The sequence below is a fragment of the Fukomys damarensis genome, unplaced genomic scaffold (genome assembly GCF_012274545.1).
Source record: "Fukomys damarensis isolate Sample0158 unplaced genomic scaffold, DMR_v1.0_HiC HiC_scaffold_33, whole genome shotgun sequence".
Classification (NCBI taxonomy): Eukaryota; Metazoa; Chordata; class Mammalia; order Rodentia; family Bathyergidae; genus Fukomys; species Fukomys damarensis.
In genome coordinates this window covers 10,678,169-10,700,915 of record NW_022900945.1, presented here as the reverse complement: position 1 = coordinate 10,700,915, position 22,747 = coordinate 10,678,169, and the positions used below count along the sequence as shown (strand labels likewise).

At 33.8% G+C, this 22,747-nt stretch overlaps 1 protein-coding gene across 7 annotated transcripts in view; it reads right to left on the bottom strand.

The window, feature by feature from the left end:
- Msh4 (mutS homolog 4) overlaps nucleotides 1–22,747 on the bottom strand; it is a 59,538-nt gene that overhangs the window by 1,901 nt on the left and 34,890 nt on the right. For 3 of the 7 annotated variants that reach the window (XM_010605151.3, XM_033758229.1, XM_033758228.1), the window contains 8 exons: nucleotides 21,642–21,778; nucleotides 20,394–20,497; nucleotides 19,239–19,363; nucleotides 16,636–16,836; nucleotides 12,213–12,331; nucleotides 10,609–10,737; nucleotides 3,272–3,446; nucleotides 2,015–2,103 (listed from right to left, as the gene is read on the bottom strand). In XM_010605151.3, the coding sequence (XP_010603453.1) occupies nucleotides 2,015–2,103; nucleotides 3,272–3,446; nucleotides 10,609–10,737; nucleotides 12,213–12,331; nucleotides 16,636–16,836; nucleotides 19,239–19,363; nucleotides 20,394–20,497; nucleotides 21,642–21,778 (1,079 nt within the window). Of the gene's footprint in view, nucleotides 1–2,014; nucleotides 2,104–3,271; nucleotides 3,447–5,988; nucleotides 6,076–7,169; nucleotides 7,774–10,608; nucleotides 10,738–12,212; nucleotides 12,332–16,635; nucleotides 16,837–19,238; nucleotides 19,364–20,393; nucleotides 20,498–21,641; nucleotides 21,779–22,747 lie in introns of those variants that run through there. The other 4 variants (XM_010605153.3, XR_776603.3, XR_776604.3 and 1 more) reach the window with 4 other exon arrangements.

The window sequence follows — 22,747 nt, the reverse complement described above, 5'->3', positions numbered from 1 at the left end:
AAAAAAAAAAAAAAAAAAAAAAGAATGAGAACATCAAGACCACAGATTTAAAAAAAGGAAACAAGGTCAAACATCTTAGAAACAATTATACGCAGTGAGTGGAAAAAGAAAAGGGACTGGTAAAGAAGGGAAAGAAGAAAAAAAATCAATGAGGTAGGAGGATAATGACTTCCAGGAAAGAATAATTCCTAAGCAGACAAGACAGGACAGAATTAAGACAGGGGAAAGAATGGTAATGTCCAGTGCCACAGATCAGGGAAAATGAAAAATTAGAAAAAGGGCAAGGGAGCTACAAGATGTTTTCATTAGTTGAGATTTAAGAAAAAAAGTTTCATCGAGGGATGACAAGATTAAGTTTGCAAGTGGGTAATGGAATAGGAAAGTACAGATCAGCCCTAAGTTTTGTTTTATTTGTTTGTTTGTTTGTTTGGTACCAGGGATTGAACTCACATCATTGAGCTTGCAAGGCAGGCGGCAAAACCACTGCACCAAATCCCTGGCCCTAGCCTTACATTTATAGTAAAGACAGTAATAGGATTAGTTCAAAAAGTAAGGTTAAAAATCAAGATTTTTGAGGAAAAAACATAAGCTATTTATAGAAAAAGGAAAATCTAGTGAAGAAAATAAGGAAGGAAAAGAAAAGAAAGGAAACTGAGAAATAATATCTAAGGAAAATGAAACAAATTAACCTTTAAATGACTGAAAAAAGCAATTTTTTGCTCTAAGATAAGAGAGAGGAAAGATGGGTGAAAAACAAATTTTCCAAACATTTTGCAGGAATTCTGCAAAAGAACTCACTGTGATAATTTCAAGTTCTTAAAAAGTATAGTAAACTATCTGAAGAATTACGGCAGGAAGTGTGGAAATGTTTTGAAAGAAACACTGTAAAATAGACATTGAAATCAATGAGAAGAGAAACAATTATCCAGTAAAATATTCATCTGAAGCTAGAATATATGAATTCATAGCAGATTAAAATTAGCCTGTTTTGAATATTTTTAAACCTCATTAGGAAAGCCAAAACCTAGAAGACTACTGGAAAGGTGGCCTTTAATTGGAATTTGGCAAGATGAAACCTGAAGAATTAGGTAATGAGTGGTACTTTAAAAATGAGCACTGTCAAAACTGCTAATGAAGGGATTCAAATTGGCACTTCTGCGTGAGAAGTCACACAGACAGTCCAGAAAGTCAAAGGAGGAAAAAGCGCAATAAAAAATGGAAAGCTGGTTAAAAAAGAAGAAAGACAAAAGACTATCACTGAAGAAAATTTCACACTGCACCTACCTCAGGTGACTGAACACAGTGGATTTTGAAAACACTATGAAGTAACCTAATTTAGAAAAAAAACTTCCAAAATTTTGACAGATGTGATTTCAGAGATGGGCCCGTGACTGTCTAGCAAATCACTTAAAGTCTGTGAACTGGTAAACATGAGAATAAAAACATCAGTTTTATTATTAACTATTTACTAGAAAGACCTAACTGCTGACATGAAGCGATACAAGGCTTACAAATGATAATGAAAAGAAGAGCTTGGAAAACTATAAAAAAGACTATGCATTATGTTGTGCATAGAGATTATTATTTTAATGATCAATTTATTTATTTATTTTGGGCCTTGCTATGTAATCCAGGATGGCCTTCAACTCACTATGTAGCCCAGGTTGGCTTTCAACTCACAGCAAACCTCCTGCCTCAGACTTCTGAGTGCTGCTATTACAGGTGTGCACACTATACCGAGAAAATGCCTATTGAAAAAAGTTTGTCTTCTCATAAAGATAGTTACTAAGAATTACTGTAGGAATTGATCTTAACTTTTAACTCCTATTTTATTAGCTGTCTTGCTAGGAAAAGTTACAATAGAAGAAGCCAAAAAATTTCTTAAAAATGTAAAAGGGGTTTCTTTGCCTATATAAATTAGGAATTAGGTTTTAAATTATATTTCAATCAAAACTCATAAAATTGTACACTTAAGGTAATTTAAGTTTAAAACAATTCTTTAAAAAGTTTTTACCAAAATTTGTCTTGTAATTTGAGTTGCGATTTCTTTGGCATCCGAGACAATTGACAATGGAAGTGACGATACTTCTGCAGCTTTTAATCCTGAAATCATATTTTAAAAGCTTCAATATTGCTATTGACAGTTTTTCATTTATTCCAACAAATATCAATCCTCAGAGATTTGAATTTCCCTTCTGTAAGCATTTCTGACCTACTCAGCAATTTTCAAAATTAAGTTTTTGAAAACTTACCAATTATTAGATTTCATTACATGTCTAAAACATAGAAGGCAAATTACCTCTTAAAATACCTCTGAGTTAGGAAGGAAAGAGACAATCAGGACAAATGACATTAAAATTCCAGTTGCAAATACAACTGGTTAATAGAAGGTAATGGGGTGGGCTGTGCTAGTTTTCAGGGGCAAAGAATGTATTGTCGCAGACGTAGCCCTACGGCTGATCATTCTCCGTCCAGCAGGTCAATGAGCCTGGGATCTCTCAGAAGATACAATGGTAGATGGCTAATCTTTATGTAAATTGAAAGTATCTACAATTATTCTCGCGTTTTTGCAATTTAATTTTATTGTATAAATGCCATATAAGCTTTCTACCCAAGCGCCGAGAGTTTATAGTATTTACAAACACAGGGGAGATCAGAAGACTTGGTGAATGCTTAAGTTTTTTAAAACTTACGGTAAAAGACACATTGCCAAGAATGACAGGTAAGTGTGACTGAAGCAAGGGGAATACTTTGAATATTTAAGGGGAATTAATGGCATGGTGTCTTTTACTGTAAGAATTTTTAAAATTTAAACATTCAGCATATGTTTTGGTCACCCTTTGTTGATCAAAATGTTTTATGCAAATTTCTGTCTAATAAAACCATTATGGTGTGTCTTCATCCACCTTATTCACCAGGTCTGAAACCGTGTGACTTCTGTCTCTTCCCCAAGGTCAAAACATCTATAAAAAGTAAACACTTTGAAAAGATTCAGGCACCAACATATTTGTCTTTCTCATATATGTATATAAAGTACAAGTTTGACAAGAAAATATAGTCTAAAATATATTGGAAAAGTGAGAGTTCCTTCAATTGATGGCAATTACAGGGGAGAAGTTTGTCTTAGGAAAACATGCAGTGTTTCAATGTTCCTTTGTTTATTTTGTGACACTGGGGATCAAACCCAGGGCTTTGCACATACTAGGAAAGTGATATACACTAAGGGACAGCCCCAGCCCTAATGCATAGGTATAATTTCCATATTCAGTACCATAATTTTTTTCTTCTGTAAGTCCCTTAGAAAGTTTATAGGTATACAAGATTGCTTCTTTATTTCTTGAGGTATTCTTTACATGCTCAACTTCAAAATGCATATTTTCTATATTAGGATATAGTACATCGATATGACAAAGTTCCAGGAAATGTGTAGCAAACAGCGTAAATGCCTAGAACATGAAACAGACAATGGATATTAGTGCTTTTTAAATGAACTAGAAAATTCTATCTTAGCTATTATATAGACCTAAAACTTTAATTTTCCAAGTAGCTTGTCAGAAATACAGGAATAAAATTACAGTTGAAGGCTAACATGATCAATCCATCTTAAAGTGCTTTGAAATTTCATATGCAATGAAGTAACACATTATGTTTGCACAATTATAAATATTACATTATCGGAAAGAATAAATCCAACAGTAAATCATAAGAAATATATCTTAAGATATGAAAAGATGAAATTTATCAAAATTTGAAGCTGTTAATTGAGGTAGTCATTTATTAGGAAAGATAATCCATACACACAAAGAAACATAATCCTGATATTTCCCTCAACTTTTTTTGGGGGGGTACCAGGGATCAAACTTGGATCCTTGCTCTTGCAAGGCAGGCAGCAGAACCATTGAGCTAGATGCCTGGCCCTCCCTCATCTTATTAAAAACCTCATTTTGAAAGTAATTTCCCTCATTGTAAGAAGTTTTGTAACATGGAATCAATGAGTTATATTAGATAATTGAAATTCTAAAAGTTGTGGGAGATTTCTGTTTGTTTTTTATCATTTATTTATTTACATTATGGTACTGGGGATCGAATCCAGGGCAGAGTTCAGCAAATTTTTAGTGTTACTAAAACAAATAGAGATATGATGTTTTAAGATATTACCAATGAGAAGCCATATAAATGGATGATTGCTAGAAAGTTAAATATTAAGACAAGGAAAAGAAGATATTTGCCCGGTAAAATAACTCAACATAGAAAACTAATAGCAAAGGCAGTGAAGATTTTATACACATGGAAGAAAAATGAAAATTCTCAACTATCCTCTTGCTAGGGTTTGGAAATGGTTTGAATGTGCCCCCACCACCCGGGTGAACTGTTGGAAGCCTAGTCCTCAGTGTGGCACTGTTGAGAAATAATGAATCTTTAAGAGGTGGGGCTTAATGAGAGGTGATTAGGTCATGGGGGTGCTCTTGGAACGAATTAATGCTGGTCCCTTGGAGTGAGTTGTCATGAGATCGATCGAGTTGATATGAAGAAGACTGGCAATTCTTGCTCTCTGGAGTGAACTATGTAGAGGCCAGGGTACTCAGTGTCTACATATTGCAAGTATTGTGCTGAGCACCAAGGACACTAGATTAGAAAAATAATAAACTTCAAGATTCTTAAAAGCAATATTGCATATTTATTACTGTACTATTTATACTAGAAAAAAGATATTCACAAAACCCATTATTCTTAGCTATTATAGAATACCACAGAGATGGAATATTATCTACTATTTGGGTCCTCCAAAAAGACTAATAAGTTTGTGTGTGTGAGTGTGTGTGTGTGTGTGTGTGTGTGTGTGTGTGTGTAAATAAAGTTATAGGAAGTTGGCTCATAACCATGAAGGCTGATAAGTTTTAAGATCTGCAGTTAGCAAGCTGAAAATCCAGGAGAGTCAACGACATCATTCTACTCTGAATGCCTGCAGGCTTCAGGTCTAGAAAGAGCAGATGAGCAGATTTTTCAGTCTGAAAGCAGGAAAGAGCCCAACTTCCAGACTGAGGGCAGTCAGACAGGAGTGTCTACTGACTCTGGAAGAGTCAGTCTGTTTAGGCTTTCAATTTGTTAGCCATCTGCTTTTCTTAGCCAACAATTCAAATGTTAATCTCTTCCAGAAATACCCTCACAAACACACCCAAGAACAATGTTTAACCAAATATCCCAGCACCTGTGATCCAGGCAAGTTGACATATAACAAGTTCACTTCTGTCAAATCCACACCTATACACATTTCTTTACATCACACAATCTCCCAGTGAAGACAATAACGAGGTCATAATTGTACTAAGACTGCATTAGCCCCTTCACCAAAAGAGGAGATAAAATCCTTGAGTGAAGTTTATTCTTTTCTTTGGTATCTCATAATTTTAAAATTATGGTGATATGAGAAAAGGAAAAAGTGGAAACAAAGTCTTTGTAAATGGGGAGAGTTGGGGGGGCAGGGATATGGGGAAAAAATGAGAACCAAGATTGTTATGTAAAGGTACAAGATTCCAATGATGAATGTAACTGTACTGTATACTTAAAAAGCACCAATAAACTCAATAAGATAAACAAAAATTATGGTGAGGGCTAGAGATGTAGCTTAGTGATAGCATGCAACTGTAGTACACACAAGGCTCTGAGTTCAGTCTTGAGCACAGAAGAAAAGAAGGAAAGAAACAAAACTATAACGTAAAAATAGCATTAGCAATACTTAAGTACTGTAATATTAAAGTCAATATATCTTAAGTTCCATGATAGAGAATATGAGTGAAAAGAAAATAAACATATTTGTTTAATATATAATACATACACAAACATTTATAATAAAAAAGAAACAACCGTAATTAATCATGATTAAAGTCCTCATTTCTATAACTGGCAATGTGGCCAGGGCTGCTTCTCCTACATGTTCTGTTATTCCTTTACCTTCAGCATGCACTTTGCCTATTCATGGCTCTTTACCTGGTGGTATGACCCACATCTTCATCCTGAAGAGTCTTGGCCATTCAGAGTCTTGCCTGGATTGAGCTGCTCTGGTTTTCCACTGACCTTAATCACAGAGCAAAACACTAACAGACACTCTAAGGAATCAGCTTTCCATTATATAATACAGTATCTGAGGCAACCAAGTTTATTCATATAAAAAAAAAGGAAAGGTTTCTTCAGGCTCACCATTTTAGAGGTTTCAGCTGACAGTCAGTAGCCTGTGGTTTGGGGCCTGTGGCAAGGCAGTACATTATGGTGACAGTGTGTGGCAAGGAAAGCTGTTCCTCTCGTAGTAGGTGGAAAATAAATAGAAAGGAAGTGGAGGCAAGATCCCAATATTTTCCTCAAGGTCACAACCCCAGTGAACTAACTTCCTTCTACTAGGTCCTACCTCTTAAAGACCCCACAATATTACAATAGTGCCATAAGCTGGGGACACGGGGGTGGAGGTCTTTTGGGGACACTTACCAAACATAGCATAAGGCATTTAGTTCTACTAGCTTCCACTTGATCTTTTCTACCATAATTCCCATCAATCCCCAAGTCAGGAAAATTTTCCGGCTGTTAAGCCAAATTTATTCTAATTATACATTCTGGAACTAGAGAAATAACCACAGGATGTTTGGGGGGCACACTGGGCCCACTAAGGGATAGACTTGATTCATTGATCCCCTGACTGCCCTAGCTCCCTACTCTGACTCGTAGATTGCAGTGATATTTTGAGTCTCCTTGAATGAGTGTCAGTTCAGACTGTAGCAGTTCTTTTAAAATATGATTTATTTCCTTGCCCCAGTTTAGCTGTCCTGGTAAAAAGGCTATGTGTCACTTTGGGGAAGGCTAGGAGAAAGAGTAACAGTATAGTTGTCCTTCCACAGTTGTGGGTCCCATATCCTTGGGTTCAACCAACCAGAGATAGAAAATACATGAGAAAAATGCTGATGTGTATTAGACATGTACAGATGTTTCTCATCATAACTCCCTAAACAATACAAAATACCAAATACTTATATGACGTTTACACCATATTAAGTATTGTGAGTAATCTAGAGATATGTAACATGCAAATACAACACTTTTATATAAGAGATTTTTAGATTTTGTAGATTTGGGTGGTTTTTTGTTTTGTTTTGTTTTGTTTTGTTTTTTGGTACTGGGGATCAAACTCAGGACCTTGCACTTGTGAGGCAGGCAGCAAAAGCACTGAGCTAAATCCCCAGACAATTTTGGTATTCTTGAGGGTTCTTGGAACCAGTATCCTACAGATGCTGAGAAATGATTGTAAAAAGTTTTGGTAGCATACCAAGGTCCTCAAGAGAACCCGTATTTTCCTTCATTCAAGGGACTCTGGGTCTATAATTTGCCTCAAGAGGAAGTTCATTGAATGATTATAGTTGTTTTTATTCAGGTTAGATTTTTATTTACTTGACCTAGAATTTCTCTGTTTATGTAGACCAAAGAATAATTTTTATGTAGACCAAGTAATGATAATGGTCTAATAATATGTAGATCAATAATAATAATAAAGTAGGCTTCCTATTTATTTCATTTCTAAAGACTCCATAATCAACTAGACAGTGCCACAAATATGGGCAAGCCAGACTATTCTGGTTGATGCTCTGACTCTGATGTCCATTATAGTAACTTTATTCACCTTGGTGGTTAAGTGTCACTTCTTGGTCTCTACCTCTCTTGAATCCAATTATTCCTGTAACATTTAGGTTTCCCAATTCAGAGAGCACAGTTCACAGTGTAAGGTCTGGCCTACAGAAAAAAAGAAATAATAGAGCTCTTCAAGGATGGTAGAGCTCTCCTTATGCATTTATTTTTCATTTTCATGGTACAAAGTATTTGGGGCTGCCCAGAATGGGTAAGTAGACATCAAAGGACAAATCTACTGTAACATTCCAATCCCTACATTCTGAATCTCTTTCTCAACATTAAACCAAAGCCCTTCCAGTATTTCAAACTCAGTCATAATGAACCACCTGATGGTTTGTTTCAGTCAATCAAACAAGCAAACTGTTAGAGCCCTTTCTAACTCTCTTGAGTGGCAACATTAAATGCAAACTCTATTTAGTGAGTCCATATCAATAATGTTAGGGCTTGTATCTAGATGTCCCCCCAAAGCCTCATGTGGTCATAAGTGGGCCTTTCAGCAGTGTCTGGATTTAGGCTGTGGGTTGCTGGGATCAAGGATGTGACGCTGGAATTGATCCTTGGTGTGATGCTAGGATTTAGGATGTAAGTGCTACTCACCTGGGTGGGTAGCCTGGATAAAATATAAGAGACAGAAGAAGTCATGCTGTTGACATTGCTTGGTGTTTATCACTTGCTGCTTGCTACTTTGTTTCCTCACTACTTTTCAGCCTTCTGCCTACCATGAACTGTTTCTCCTCTGTGATGCCACTCTGCCCTGGAGCCGGCCAACTATGAAATAAAATCTCTACAGATTGTGTGCTAAATAAACCTTTCCTCCTTTAAATAGGGGTGTTGAGTATCTAGTCTCAGTAATGAGAAAATAAAGACAAATAAATTCACACAATTCAATTTTATGTTTTTCTACCATTATCACATATTCTTAATATCTATGCCTGTTCCCTGAATTTCTGTCTATATAAACTAGAAAAGTCAGAAAGATAACTAGAAGGGGAATAGCTGGGTCAAATGGAATTTTTAGTTTTACTTATTTGGGGAAAGCAATCATTATGTAACATAAACATGAACCTATAAAAAATAAAAATAAAAACTAAATATAGAATAAATATCAATGAGAACTTCTCCTTTTCATACCACTAAGAAAAGTACAAAATTCAAATAGTTCATTTGGAGTATAATGTACCTCATCATGAATCACAGTTTATACCTCATTTTTAGAAACTTGCTAAGACTTGACTTTCAATATACATCTACAAGAAGAAAAGAGGAGTGGTAGGAGTGAGCCTTCAGGAGACTCAGCAGTTTTTGCATTGAAGCTGCTTTGGAGGAAATCATTAGAGTTTCCTAGGGTAATAGTGGGTTAATTCCCTTAGACTGCATAAGGAGGCACTTCCATCAGGGGTGGAGAGATATTTTCCATGGGCAAAGAAAACTCATCAGAATTTAGGGGCATTATCAAGGCTATCAAAAATATCTCCTTTGCAACTTTCAATGCCCTATACCCCTCCCAACTAGTGTCCTCACTTTAATAGTGGACAATATACAGGACTGAAAGTTCAATTTATACTGTAATTTAGGCAGTTACAGAAAAGTCTGGATTTGATTCTATGCAATTTTAGCCTTGTGGCTATGGGAGATAAGGGTCTTCAGAGCACATACAGAAGTGACATATATAGTCAAATGTTCAAAAGTGCCATATATAGTCACCCTGGATCTTTGCTTATAAATGGCTAAAAATATTCAATAATGATATTTTGTGTCTCTACTATCAAATCCCTCCAGAACCAAAAATCTGAATTTAAGGTTCCAGGGAAAGAGAATCAATAGTGTTTATGTATAGAGATTCAATATAAGGAAATGGCTTATAATTATGGAGGCTGATAAATTCCAAGATCTACATCCAGGAGTGTGATGTTGTATTCTAGTTCAGAATGCCAAAAGTCTTGAGAACTTGAAAGGGCTGATGTTTCAGTTTGACTCTGAAGGTAGAAATGAACCAACTTTACACATTAAAGGCAGGCAGGAGGTTCCCTCTTACTCTGGAGAATTATACTTTTTGCTCTTTTTAGGCTTTTAATATGTTGACTAGGGCCTACTCATATAATTTAACAGTTTTTTCTTCCAGAAGCAATCTGACAGATAGATCCAGATAAATGTTTGACCAAATGCCTAGGTACACAATGGACTAATTATATTGACACATAAAATTAATAATTCTAAATACAAATTAGCTTTTAGTCTTAAGTAGTGCAGTATCTTGTTCATGAGAAACTGACATTCAAAATCACAAAAACTAACATTATTTTTTATTAATCACATGCTTTTCTTTCAGTATAAATATTTTTTGCATTCTATATAATAAATCATTACAAACTCTCACTTCAGGTAAATAACTCTACCTTACAGATACTTTAAGATATTTTAAATATGAAAACAATCTCTCTTTTTCATTTGTATATGTATTCTCAGTGATCTAAAAAGATTATCTTACAAATTAGTTTTTAAAAAGAGCAAAACATCATTGTTTTATGTAATTGCTTTGTGAAAAACTGTTTCTTTAAAATAAAATTTTAAATCATCAGAGTAGACTTTTTACAAAGCTATGTAAGATGCATAGAGCTTTAATTCATGTTGTGATCTCATAGACATTACTACATATGGAAAGTTATTAAAATACCTTCATATTTTGCTATTTAATTTGATTAATATTTTGATTTGTATTTCTTGATTTTTCTCTTTTCCTTATCTATGTCATGACTGCCAAACTATTCCTACTTCAATAAGAACTAAAGTATCAAAAATAGAAATATTATGCATTTTCTATCTAAACTTGTTTTAAATGCTGTTTTGGTGCCTGGAAGATATAATCATGATAAATATATATGTTATACATCAAAAGGACTAAAAATTAATCCACTTAAAATAAATGAGGATGTATACCTTTAAGCTCAGCAGATATTCGCAAACAGCATAACAAATTCCAATGCCTTCCTCTGTATTAGTACCTCTGCCAAGTTCATCAATTAATATGAGTGATTTGTCATTAGCATTATGTAGAATGTATGCTATCTGAAAAATATAATTTTACTATTATTCATTATAACCAAACAGCTGTCACTTCATAGAAAAAATGAGAAACCCAGTCTCTTTATTAGTTCATTTGAAATGTATTTTAATAGAGAAATCCTGCTGAGGAGAAAATAACTCACTGCCTTTCTCAGAATCTCATTACTAATAATTCTGAAAGAATAAAGGATATAGACATATGCGTGTGTATATGAGACAACAAAGAGTAAATAATAATTATCTAAGTTATTGATGTTTTAGATATAGTGAAATAAAACAAAGCAGTGTGTTAAATGTTTAAATAACGCCCAACGATGGTCATTTCCTTCTCCACAAATGACTAATCTCTATCATGAAATGCTCAAAACCATTTCACAAACTTACTATCATATTTACTATAATTCTATAGCCAATAAAGAAGGAAAGAAAGTTTTTAAGTATCCATGTCTTAGTAATTCTTTGTTTACCAAATAAATTTAAATTCATAACCACAAAGACAAAGAATTAAATTGACATAAATGTTCCTTCCTCCCTGAAGAATATTAACTCCTTTCTCAAAAGACAGAATTCCACTTCTGTATTACATTCTAGCAAAACAGTGACTTTAATGAACATTTTATGTTTCTCTAGGACCAAGCTTCTTGAAGGCTAGAAACATTTAAAAATGTATCTCAAGTATTGCTCTACTCCCACATAGACACTCACAATACTAGTAATATAAAATGTGTCACAAGCCAAGTGTGGTGGCGCACACCTATAATCCCAGCACTCGGGGAGGCCGAGTCAGGAGGATCGCTGTGAGTTCGAGACCTGCCTGGGCTACATAGTGAGTTCCAGGTCAGTCTCAACTACACAGTGAGACCCAGTCCCAAAACACCCAATAAATAGATAAATAAATAAATAAATTGTGTGACAAATAATTTTATGCATCTTCTTTCTAGTTGCAGAAAATTACTCAACTATATAATGGCCCAATAATTCCTACTTAGTACAGTTGTTCCAAGAGCCACACTTAGTCCCTTTAGCTCTCAAGCCTACTCAATGTATTTCTGAAAGATACATATTCTGGTACAGAAAGTGAAAATTCTAAGGGCAAAATTGAGAATGATTTTTAAAAGACTTCTAATAGTTATATTTTATTTTAAAAACAAGCCTAAGAGTAACAATCGATACAATACAAAATGGTACTGAATACATCATTGTTTTCTGAAAAGCCTTTTAAATATTCCATATAAAAACATGTTAGCACACGTTTAACATTCAATAACACTAGCTTTTCCTTTTTAAAATTATATTTGCCATAAAATATTCACCATTTCCACCTAAGACAGAGATTAGGAAGCTGTCTTTGACTGCCCTCTGGCTCTCAGAAGGAGTATAAGCTCATCTGCAAGTTTTAATATATAGCAAACTTTCTTACAGGATAATTGAACATTCATGTCAAAGTTTACTGTTATAGAAAAATTTTATTTGTGTACCTCTTTCATTTCCTTCATAAATGTTGAAGAATTTGTTTCAATATCATCATCAGTGCTGATTCTCGTAAAAATCTGTTCAGCAATTCTGAAGGAAGAATATTCTGCTGGAACATAGGATCCTGTAAGATATAAAGTCAAAGTAAATTGAAATACTTTAAAAAATAAGTACTAACAACATTTTGCACTTTGTAGTTTATTTATTCAAATTGTGTGGTTGGAAAGAGCATTGGGTATGGAGTTAGAAATATGGTCTCACCTCTACCACTAATCACATAACCTTGAACATCACTTACACTCAGTCTCATCTTTTTCATTGCTAAAATGGGAATTGTTGTCTACCTACTGTACAAAGTCATGTGGAAGTTCAAATAAGACAGTATAAGTTTATATCAGAAATAGATTATTTTAAATGTGACAGAAATTTAAATAGTATACTTAAATGATAAATAATAGCATTCAAAATAAATTTTGAAGGGAATGCTTATAAAGCATTAATAAAATATGACAATTTGTAGGAATGGTATTAGCTCAATCGATAAACATTATAGAAAGACATACTAGAAAATATGTTATTACAAATATGCAAAAATATCCAAAAGCAGAATAAAAGTAAAACATTTAATCAAAAGAAAAAAGAGAAACTGTCATCCACAAGACTGTTTTGACTTGAGAAGCTCTTATGCTAATTTAAAATATTTATCTTTTGAAAATAAACCAATCTGATTAATGTATCCATCTCTCTAAATAATGAGATATAAATGGCACTCTCATATCAAAAAATGATAAAATATATAGTACAACAGCTGAAAAGGAAAAAAAGTATCATATAACTCTGCATACAAAAAATGGTTAAATAATTGGAGCAAAGAAACAGAGCCCAATTACTCTGGGATGTAAAACAAAGGGAAGAATGAAGAATAGAGCCCAGCTCTGAGGAATAAAGATTAGCATGAAAAGAAACCAAAAGTCAGACTAAGAAAACTAACGGTAATAAAAATAGCAATTATAATTATTGTACCTACTTTTCCTATACTTAGACATTTTTATAATTATTTTTTCTGATTTTCAAAAATAATCTGCTTAAATTGGTAAAGTTCTTATTTTACCATTGCATACATGGAGGCTCAGAATGAGAAAATAAGTAAGATGTAGTTCTTCTGTAATACTTTACTTTAAAAATTTTCTTAAAATCAGGGATTTCAAATTTAAAGCAGCCTCTGATAGATCACAATCGTATGATAAATGTTTGTTAAAAATAAATAATGAAGCAATCCGTAGAATCAGAATTTGAATCAGAACTGTCTGACACAAAACAAAACAATTTCTTCAATGCTTACTACCTTCTTAATTTTCTGAAGAAGGATGTTAATTTAGAGCAGATTCTAGAGTCAGACTGCCTGGGTTTGAATCCTGACACTTCCTGTTACAAGCTAACAGTAATGAGTAATTACGTCTCAATGCTTTACTGCTTTACAATATGGAGGTAAAAGTCATTAGTTTTTATGACTATTAAGTAGCTATACATGTATAATAACACATGCAAGGTACAGAAAACAGTAAATTTTCAGAATTAGCTATTATGGCAAGTGGGGTAGACTCAGGCAAAGAACTAACACTGGGTGATTGTCGGGAAGTCTTTGAGTCTTATAACCTTTCCTATAACCTTCCTATAACATAGACAATTAATATTTATTAAAGGACTACCATGTGTTAGGGTAAGTAAAGCACACATGAACTCAGTTCTCAGAGAACAAAACTTATTGACATCTTAAATAGAATTTTCTTACAGGATTTTCAGAAATACTAAATGGAAAAACTAACATGAAAGTGGCAGGTACTGCATACATTATTAATTGGTATGCTTGTATTTTCTCCTCTCTCTTAGCTCCACCAAAAAGAACTTCCACATTTCTTATCTACAAGAGATGATCAAAATATATGGTGAATTTAAAATTATAATAAAATAAACATTGCCATTGTCTCCTTCAAAATGCTCTCCGTTGCTTCAAACACTCTTACTTCTGGAAATCCTCCTTCATAAGTCTTTATGAGGTGTGATAAAAAATACTGTAAATGCAGCAGAAAGACAAATTTGTAAAATATATTAAAATGTGTCCTCATTCACCTTATTCATCAGATCTGTCACCATGTGACTTGTGACTCTTCCTCAAAGTAAAAATGATGAAAGGTAAGTGTTTTCAATCAATTCAGGACACTGAGGCAGCAACAGCAGTGCAACTAAAGGCACTTATGAAAGGATTTTATGAACTGCTTCAGAAAGTGGTAAGAACAATGGGCTAAGCATGTTCAAAGTGAACAGGAGAATTTTGAGGAGGATTGATGGCAATGTATCTTTTACTGTGATACATTTTTTAAATTTAAACTTGAATCAGATCACACTTTGTGTTCAAAGGCTTCTGGCTGGGGTTTTGCTTCTGGTTTGGCTCTAGTCTATAATCAGCAAGAGTGATATAAGTGAAATCTGATCATGCCACACTCTGGCTAAATTTCCTCAATATCTCCATACAGACTGCTAGATAAAATTCAGTTCCCTTAGTTAAGTATGTAAGACCCTTCAAGATATAATTTTGTTTAGCTTGCGCAGCTATTCTGCCATTTCTCATGGTTAACCAGTCTCTCTTTTGCTCAACAACGCAAAAGAACTGCAAATCCTCAGGACTATTTGTTGTTCCTTGAGCATATGATATACTGGTTTTCCTATGGTTTGGGACACAATCTAACATCTGGAAAGTTCTCTCCTTTCTCATCCCTTCCCTTTCAACCCATGGCATATTATGTACACTATCTCAGTCCTTATAACAATTCTTAAAAATAGGTAGTGTTGTCATCTTAATTTGCAGATAGGAAAACTAAGGCGTAAGGAGGTTAAGTAATTTGCCTACCAAATGGACAATGCAGATTTACCTCCAACATCTACACTGTTAATTTCAATGCCCTTTAAGTTCCACTGTTTCCTTAGCCATAAGACCTTATGGTGCTTTAGAGGTTTAAAACGGGCATCAACAAGAAAAGCAGAATAATTATCTTCACATATTTGAAGAGGTACTATCAGAAAGAAAGATTAGGTTATTCTGTGAAACACAGATGAAAATAATTAGTACTAATAAGTACTAGTTATGGAAAGTCAGATTTCAATCCAATATCATGAATGTTTTCTACACATTAAACAGCCTATGCTTTAAAAGATAGAGCTCCTAGGCCGGGGATTTAGCTCAGCGGTTCAGTGGCCTGCCTTGCAAGCGCAAGGACCCGAGTTCAATCCCCGGTACCAAAAAAATAAAAAATATATAAAAAAATAAAAAATAAAAGACTGAGCTCCTCATAGCTATTCAAATAGAAACAGGAGTATTATGTCACATATGAACCAGATAGTTCTTATAAAGGAAAGAAAGGTAGCTAAAATGTCCTCTTAATTCTGAAAAAAAAAAAACTAAATTCAATAAGATACTTCATCTTCATTCATTTATTCACTGATTTCTGATTTCTTGCCCAGAACTAAGGGAAATTTTGTTCTGTATCACCAATATTATAGATATGTTTCCTGATAATCCATAACATTGGACCAGAGTTGCTCATCTATGATTCTCCTAACATTTTGAGATCAATGATCTTTCTCATATGTGAATGGGGGAAGCGAGAGAGAAGGAAGCTGTCTCATGCATTGTAGGATGTTTAGAAGCATCCTTGGGATCAGTTGTGATGACCAAAAGTGTTTCCAGACATTGCCAAGTTCCTAAGGCTGAAGGGTGAGAAATCCAAACTACTTCTGGTTAAGAACCACTATGTTAAGGCCAAGAATCTCATTTCTGATTCATAGTGTACTGAAGGAAACTCAGTTTACAGGGACAGGAGTTAGATTAAGCTTCTACATCAAGAAATGTGTGACAATGTTGAGCCAATGGTAGCCATTTACATGTGTGTAGGCAGATACTATATGTACATTCAATGTCCCACTTGTTACTGGTATCCCCTCAAGGGAAGTTTCTCTGCCTAAAATTATAATTTTGGGAAAGTCTCACAAGGGTTATTAAAGGTAGTGGGTTATCTTACTTATTTCATTTTTTTCACAACAAAGATCATTTTTAAACCTGAAATAATTACATGATTCAGTATGTAACAACTGATATAACAATAATAGTTACAGTGACGAAGTTTCTAATTCCATAATATTCCAAAGTAATGTTACACTATTAGAATTTGGAAATGCAATCCAAATTTGAATGGAGCTTTAGAAATGTCACTAGTAAAAGATATGGTCTATATAATAGATACATTATTATACTTTCAAGTAAGAGAATCTATTTCAAACTTTTATTAGGTACTTGGACTGAAAATCTCTGCACAAAATAATAATTTCAAAAGACAGCAGAGTTGATAACTATAAAGTAAAAGCACGACTTACCAATCTGGGCCATAACTTGACAAAGAGCAATCTGCTTTAAATATGTTGATTTCCCACTCATATTTGGTCCAGTTATGATCAAAAAATTACTGCCTTCTGTTATATAGGTATTATTGGCAACTGGCTTTTCCACAGATATTTTTTCAAGAATGGGATGCCATCCCTGTTTGATTGCTAAAGTATCGGTAAACTCTGGCCGAACTGGAGAAAAACATAGGATGATTTTAAAATATTTATATTTTTCTACCTGAAGCTTTTGTGGTATGGACGTACATATTGTACATACTTTAGTGATTTTATCATTACCAACTTGAGACAATGATAGTAAGGCATTATTTAATACAAAATCATCACCTAAATTCCCTTAAATTATAACAGATATATTCTAATCACTTTTATTGTACTCACTTCAGAGAATGTGAATTTAGCTCCTTGTCATTGTCTTGTGATCCAAAACAGCATACAAAAATTTCCAGTTTATATAGATTAAAAAGAGCTAAATAATCATTGGTTTATTTTTAAAATAACAAATGATTATTACAGAAATGAATACTTGTTTACCCTGCCCTAAGCATTATTTTACATTTGGCATGCTTAGCTTTTAAAATGAAGTTTAAATATAGGGCAAAACCAAATATAAATACAATTGTCCATCCTACTGACTGGGGAAACTTCACATAAAAAGAAATTTCAGATGACAGAGAAAATCGAATGCAAAAGATCTGTTAATTTATAGAAACAAATAATGATCAGGTCTTTATGGACACCATTTGAGGTAGAGGCAGAAGGAAAAGCATGGAAAGACAAGTAAAAACTAAAAAGCTACATACCTCTAAATCAAATTCATGGATAAACTTGAAAACATTCAATATAAAAGTAAAGTTGCTTGGAAAAAATGTAAAGAGCTTTTCAAACATTCATCATAGTTTTGGAATTTAAGTGTGATCCCTTTCAAACTAAAATGGAAAAATTAAGTATCTTAATAGTTAAGAAAACTATTACTAGAATAGCTGATCTTTAAGGTAAAGTTTTTACCCCAAAGAGACAAAAAGATTTCGATTGCAGTCTATAAAATGCCAGGGGGAAAAGTTAATATTTCCATAAGAAATATGGAAATGTGAAAAATATCTTTGTAAGATATGTCTTACAAAGATAAATTAACACAATAATTTGCAAATGGTATTTCTGATTTTAATTAGAGATTTTAGTATTTTTAATGTTATTAAGTCTACAATTATTCAAGCATAATCACATACTAGGCCTGCAGATTTGCATGTTAAAATATGGTTATTAATTATAAGTTAGATAAGAAATTTCAAGGGGCTAACTTGATTAAAGAACTCTTCAACATTGAAAAATTACTTAACATTTGTATTCAAGGCCTATGAATATACTTAGGATACAGAAGTAAATGACATATTCCTGATTTTAATATTTGCACATCTGCAGTTAGTAGAGGAAAATTCTGACTGTGGACACTCATTTCTCTCTACAGTGATGACTCCATTGTTGAACTCCACGCATTCCAAATTCATGTACAAACACTGAAAAACTCAACAACTGAACATATTTTTCCCATAAGAAATAATGGAAAACCAAATACTTGGTTCTGAGGCCCAAAAATTACACACGCACTACATCAGTGGTGGCGAACGCATCATGTCACTCTGTTTTTCTTTCATGACAAAAGATGTTAATGTAGAGGTTTTTGTTTTGTTTTTGTTTTTCTTTCTAAATGAAAACCTCAGGTTTAATTGCAGTGCTGGCACTTTGTAATAAATAAGTGAGTTTGGGTCCCAGTTTGGCACTCGGTCTCTAAAAGGTTTGCCATCTCTGCACTGACTTGTCTGGGCAAGAGTGGCATTCAGACTAAAGCATCACCCTTTTGTGCCCGTGATGAGACATGACACATGACTCACTCTTGGCCCATACAGGTACGTATGAATGTACTTACATATGTATGTATGTATTTGGTTTTTTGAGACACGGTTTCATTGTGTAGTTGAAGCTGGCCTTGAACTCACTATGTAGCCCAGTTTAGCCTCGAATGCACAGTGATCCTCCTACCTCAGCCTCCCAAGTGCTAGGAGTCAGGCATGTGCCACCATGCCTGGCCCCATACATTTTTTTTTTAAGTCAAATTTTTGGATTGACTATTGAGCACAGTTATGAACACTGAGCAGATTGTTTTTGACCTTTGCTGTTCAAGTAGTAGTAAGTTCAAGCTTGGAGCCATTCAGAAACTGAGGAATCACAGTATTAAGAATTGTCACATTGCTCCTATGAGTATTCAGATGTGAACTTTACAAAGTTGGATCAGTGCCATTTTCACCAAGAAGACAGCTTTGCAGTCTTATTTGAAAAATCTTTAAAATTTCTTGCAGTGCTTTTTCTTTTTCATTTTTCAATTTCTAAGTGGCTAAGTTTTTTAATGTTAAGATAAATTTTAAGGGTAGTTTTACTCTTTACTTTGTGTATTCTAGGCTATAAAAGACCAAATTTCAAGTAAAGTATGTAAAACTTTCAAAACTGTTATATAAAATTATTTGAGTGGAATCTGTATTGCAGTATGCAACATCTTTGTTCCAAAGAAAGTGCCTTACCATAGTCAGACAGAGTGCAGGCATGAGCAAACGACAGCAGCATATCCAGCATGGACACAGAGTCAGAGAGTTTGTACAAGCAGTGAATGTGTTCATATATCTCGCTAAGCAGTTTGCACACGACCCTGAAAGTACATGTTGGGTAAAGCATGTGATGCTTTTCAAAAATAACATACCATAATTACAAAATAATACTAAACTATTTGTCTGAGGTAAAATAATACTCACAGTTAAATTGTACAAGTAAAGTCTATTGTTCAACTCTCTCATTTTAGACTTGAGGAAATTAAAGCTTTTGTTCAACATTACAGCTACTTAGTGATAAGGAATCTACCTTCTGGTGTATTAACACATGTTCTGGAAATGACTGTTTCACTAAATATTCAGAAAAATCCTTAAATAAAAATATTTTATATAGATTGAATCAAGTACTCTACTTGGACAGGTAGGTATAATCTACTAATATTTTTTTGTTTTTGCAAATGTTAGCTTCGATACACATCCTCCATCTCCGTGTGTCTCTCTGTTTCTGTTTCTCACACACACACACACACACACACACACACACACGCACACACTATCTGAATAACATGAATACTGAAATCTTCATGTGGCAGGGTTATACTGTGATATAATGTATGTTTTCTGCTTATAAGGATAAATATATCCCCCAAATTTACCATATTATATTGTCTGTGGTTCACAACATGAACCTCTTTTGAAATGCTGAACTTTTTCTTTGTTATCTGAGCCCATCAATTCTAACTATTCTATTCTTCTAACTACATCATTACTCTTTTTGTGAACAGCAAAAGAACTGGCAGCACGATGATGTTGCTATGGTGTGAACGTATGAGAAGTTGAGAGGTTACACACCACAGGAAAAGAATAAACTGAAGAAGCCCAAGATATGCCAACTTCTACATCAGGGTGAGAAGCATAACTTATAATGATACTTCTCTCTTTGCAATTAGATTTGCCCTGAAGTTTCTGTGAGGCACATCTGTTTTTATCACAATGAGAGACTTACTTCCCTAACATTCATAATTCTGTAACTGTCTGTAATCACACAAAAAGTCAATGAATAAAATGTATCTATGGTTTCTCACATTAAATCAGTTTAATTCAATATTCAAATATTTTAAATGTTCTTACATATAAGTCATGTGATAAATTTCTCTCAGAGCCTCTTGGCATCTTTCATTCATTTTAATTAAATCTGTTGATGTAAAGCTGTAAGAATTTTTCACTTTAGAAATCTGTTAGGAAATAAAAAAACAAATGTCAAGATATGTGCACATGGTCCTGGGGATTTAGCTCAGTGTTTCCACCACCTGCCTCGCAAGCACAAGGTCCTGAGTTTGATCTCCAGTACCAAAAACAAACAAACAAACAAACAAACAAAGATATGTGCACTTGCATATGAAATAAAACAGTGACTTACACACTAGAAATGGGAATTGGAGTTAATCATTTTAATTTTTTAGATGTACTATCATAAAGTTCTAAATAATATGTGAAAAATAAGGACAATAATTTCAAAGGATACAACAGGATATTTTAGCCGATGCCAATCAATTTGAGTATTTTGACAAGTTTTTAAATGTTATTGCAGAAATCTTCAAACAATACACCTTATATACCAAGTAACATACATGGTGGACCTCTCCATATCTGGATTTCACTCAATCACTAGCCCCATTCAACCCATTATTTTATCGATCCCTCTTGCTTAGCAATGCAGTGTGTGTGTGTGTGTATCTGAAAGCTAAACTTTTTGTCAAAAGGTACCCTTTGCAACAAAGAAAGCAAAGACCAAGGTGAGTTAGACTTTCCCAAACTAGTATATTGTGGAAAATATTATGCAATATACACAGGAAGAAGTATTTCTAGCCAGGGGTCATGGTGCAATCCCAGCACTTGGGAGGCTAAGACAGGAGGATCGCTATGAGTTCAAGGCCAGCTTATCTCGTCTCAAAAAGAAAAGGTATTTCCGTGACCCAAAGGTTTGGAAACGTTAGATTTTAAAATTCAAGCAGATTTCTTTACTCTAGGACTTTTGAAGGTCTTTAATAGGCAGATATGTCTGGAGAAGCACTTAGAATATGGTGCACTATTTTCCTAATTTATCAAAAATACCTTTTGGACTTTTTTCCTTATTTACCTTTATTTTCTCACCCCAAGTTCCTGAATTGTAAGAAACAGTGAGCTTTGTTTTTCTCCAAGAAAGTTTCTAAACCACTCTTAGATTGGTATAGCTGCCACATGGTGGCTGCAGTAGGAAGAGAGGCAGTATACCCCACATTCGGAAAATTGGCATATAAAACACAAGGAGGGCTGGAAAACACACAAATGTAACCACAAAACTAGGAATAATCATTTCCTAATCACTCTAGAATGAACCTTGATAAATTCGGAAGGAAGTTGATCACTGGGTAGCATTGTATAATCTGTAGTCATCTGGATAAAAAATCCTCGAGCAGAGCTAAAACTTGTCCTTAGAGGAAGATTATATTTGTCTGCAAGCTGTGATATCATTCCTGGTGACCATAAAGAAAAAAAAATAAAACAAAAGAATATTAATGAGAAATTTACTATTTCCATTTATAGCATCATAAGATTTTTCTTACATTGTATACATAAATAGGAAGATACTGTTAGTTCTTAAACTTTAAGTTGTTAATGTTTTTGTTTGTTTGTTTATTTGTTTTGGTACTGGGGATCAAACTCGGGTCCTTGCACTTACAAGGCAGGCTGCTGAACCACTGAGCTAAATCCCTGGCCCATTTAAGTTTTTAAAGTTCAAAAGATGTGCTTCATTCTCCCCCCCCCATTGGTTAAGCAGTCTTAATAACAAAAGTAAATGCACACCTACTGACAGGTATTCTGAAAGGAAAAGAAATAAAAAAATTTAAATACTATTTTATACTGTTGCATTTGTTTTAGATGTTATTCTATTTTATAAAACAGAAGTCACATTAATTATTGAAATCATTAATTCATGATGAGAAAGTCCCTCTATAAAATGTTTTTATAACACAAAATGTTCCTTAAAATAAATGGTTCACCAAATAAAACTCCTGAAAAAAAAACTCTAAATATCTCTGTCAACTTCACACATAGTACTGAATTCTAAATTGTTTCTAAGTTTGATCATTAAATTTGAACATTACTTGGAGAAAAAATCTTCATTACTGAAAACAATTCCTTCAGATTTTCCTTCTTTTCTCAAAGATACCACCATTCTTGAGGAAGAAAAATCACTTAGCACTAATGCTACATGTACCTTTAACATGGCCATATCTACTTTATAATTAAATTCTATCATTTTCCTTCAACCTTTGCGTTCTTCATGATTCATGTATACTGCTATTACCCTCAATAATGTTAATATTGCTAACTTGAAATAGTTTAAACTGGTCTCCTTGTTGGGTGAAAGTAAGTTTGGGGAAAAGAAGAGAAATCATAACACTTTTACATTGTTTCATTAAAAAAAAAAAAAAAAAAAA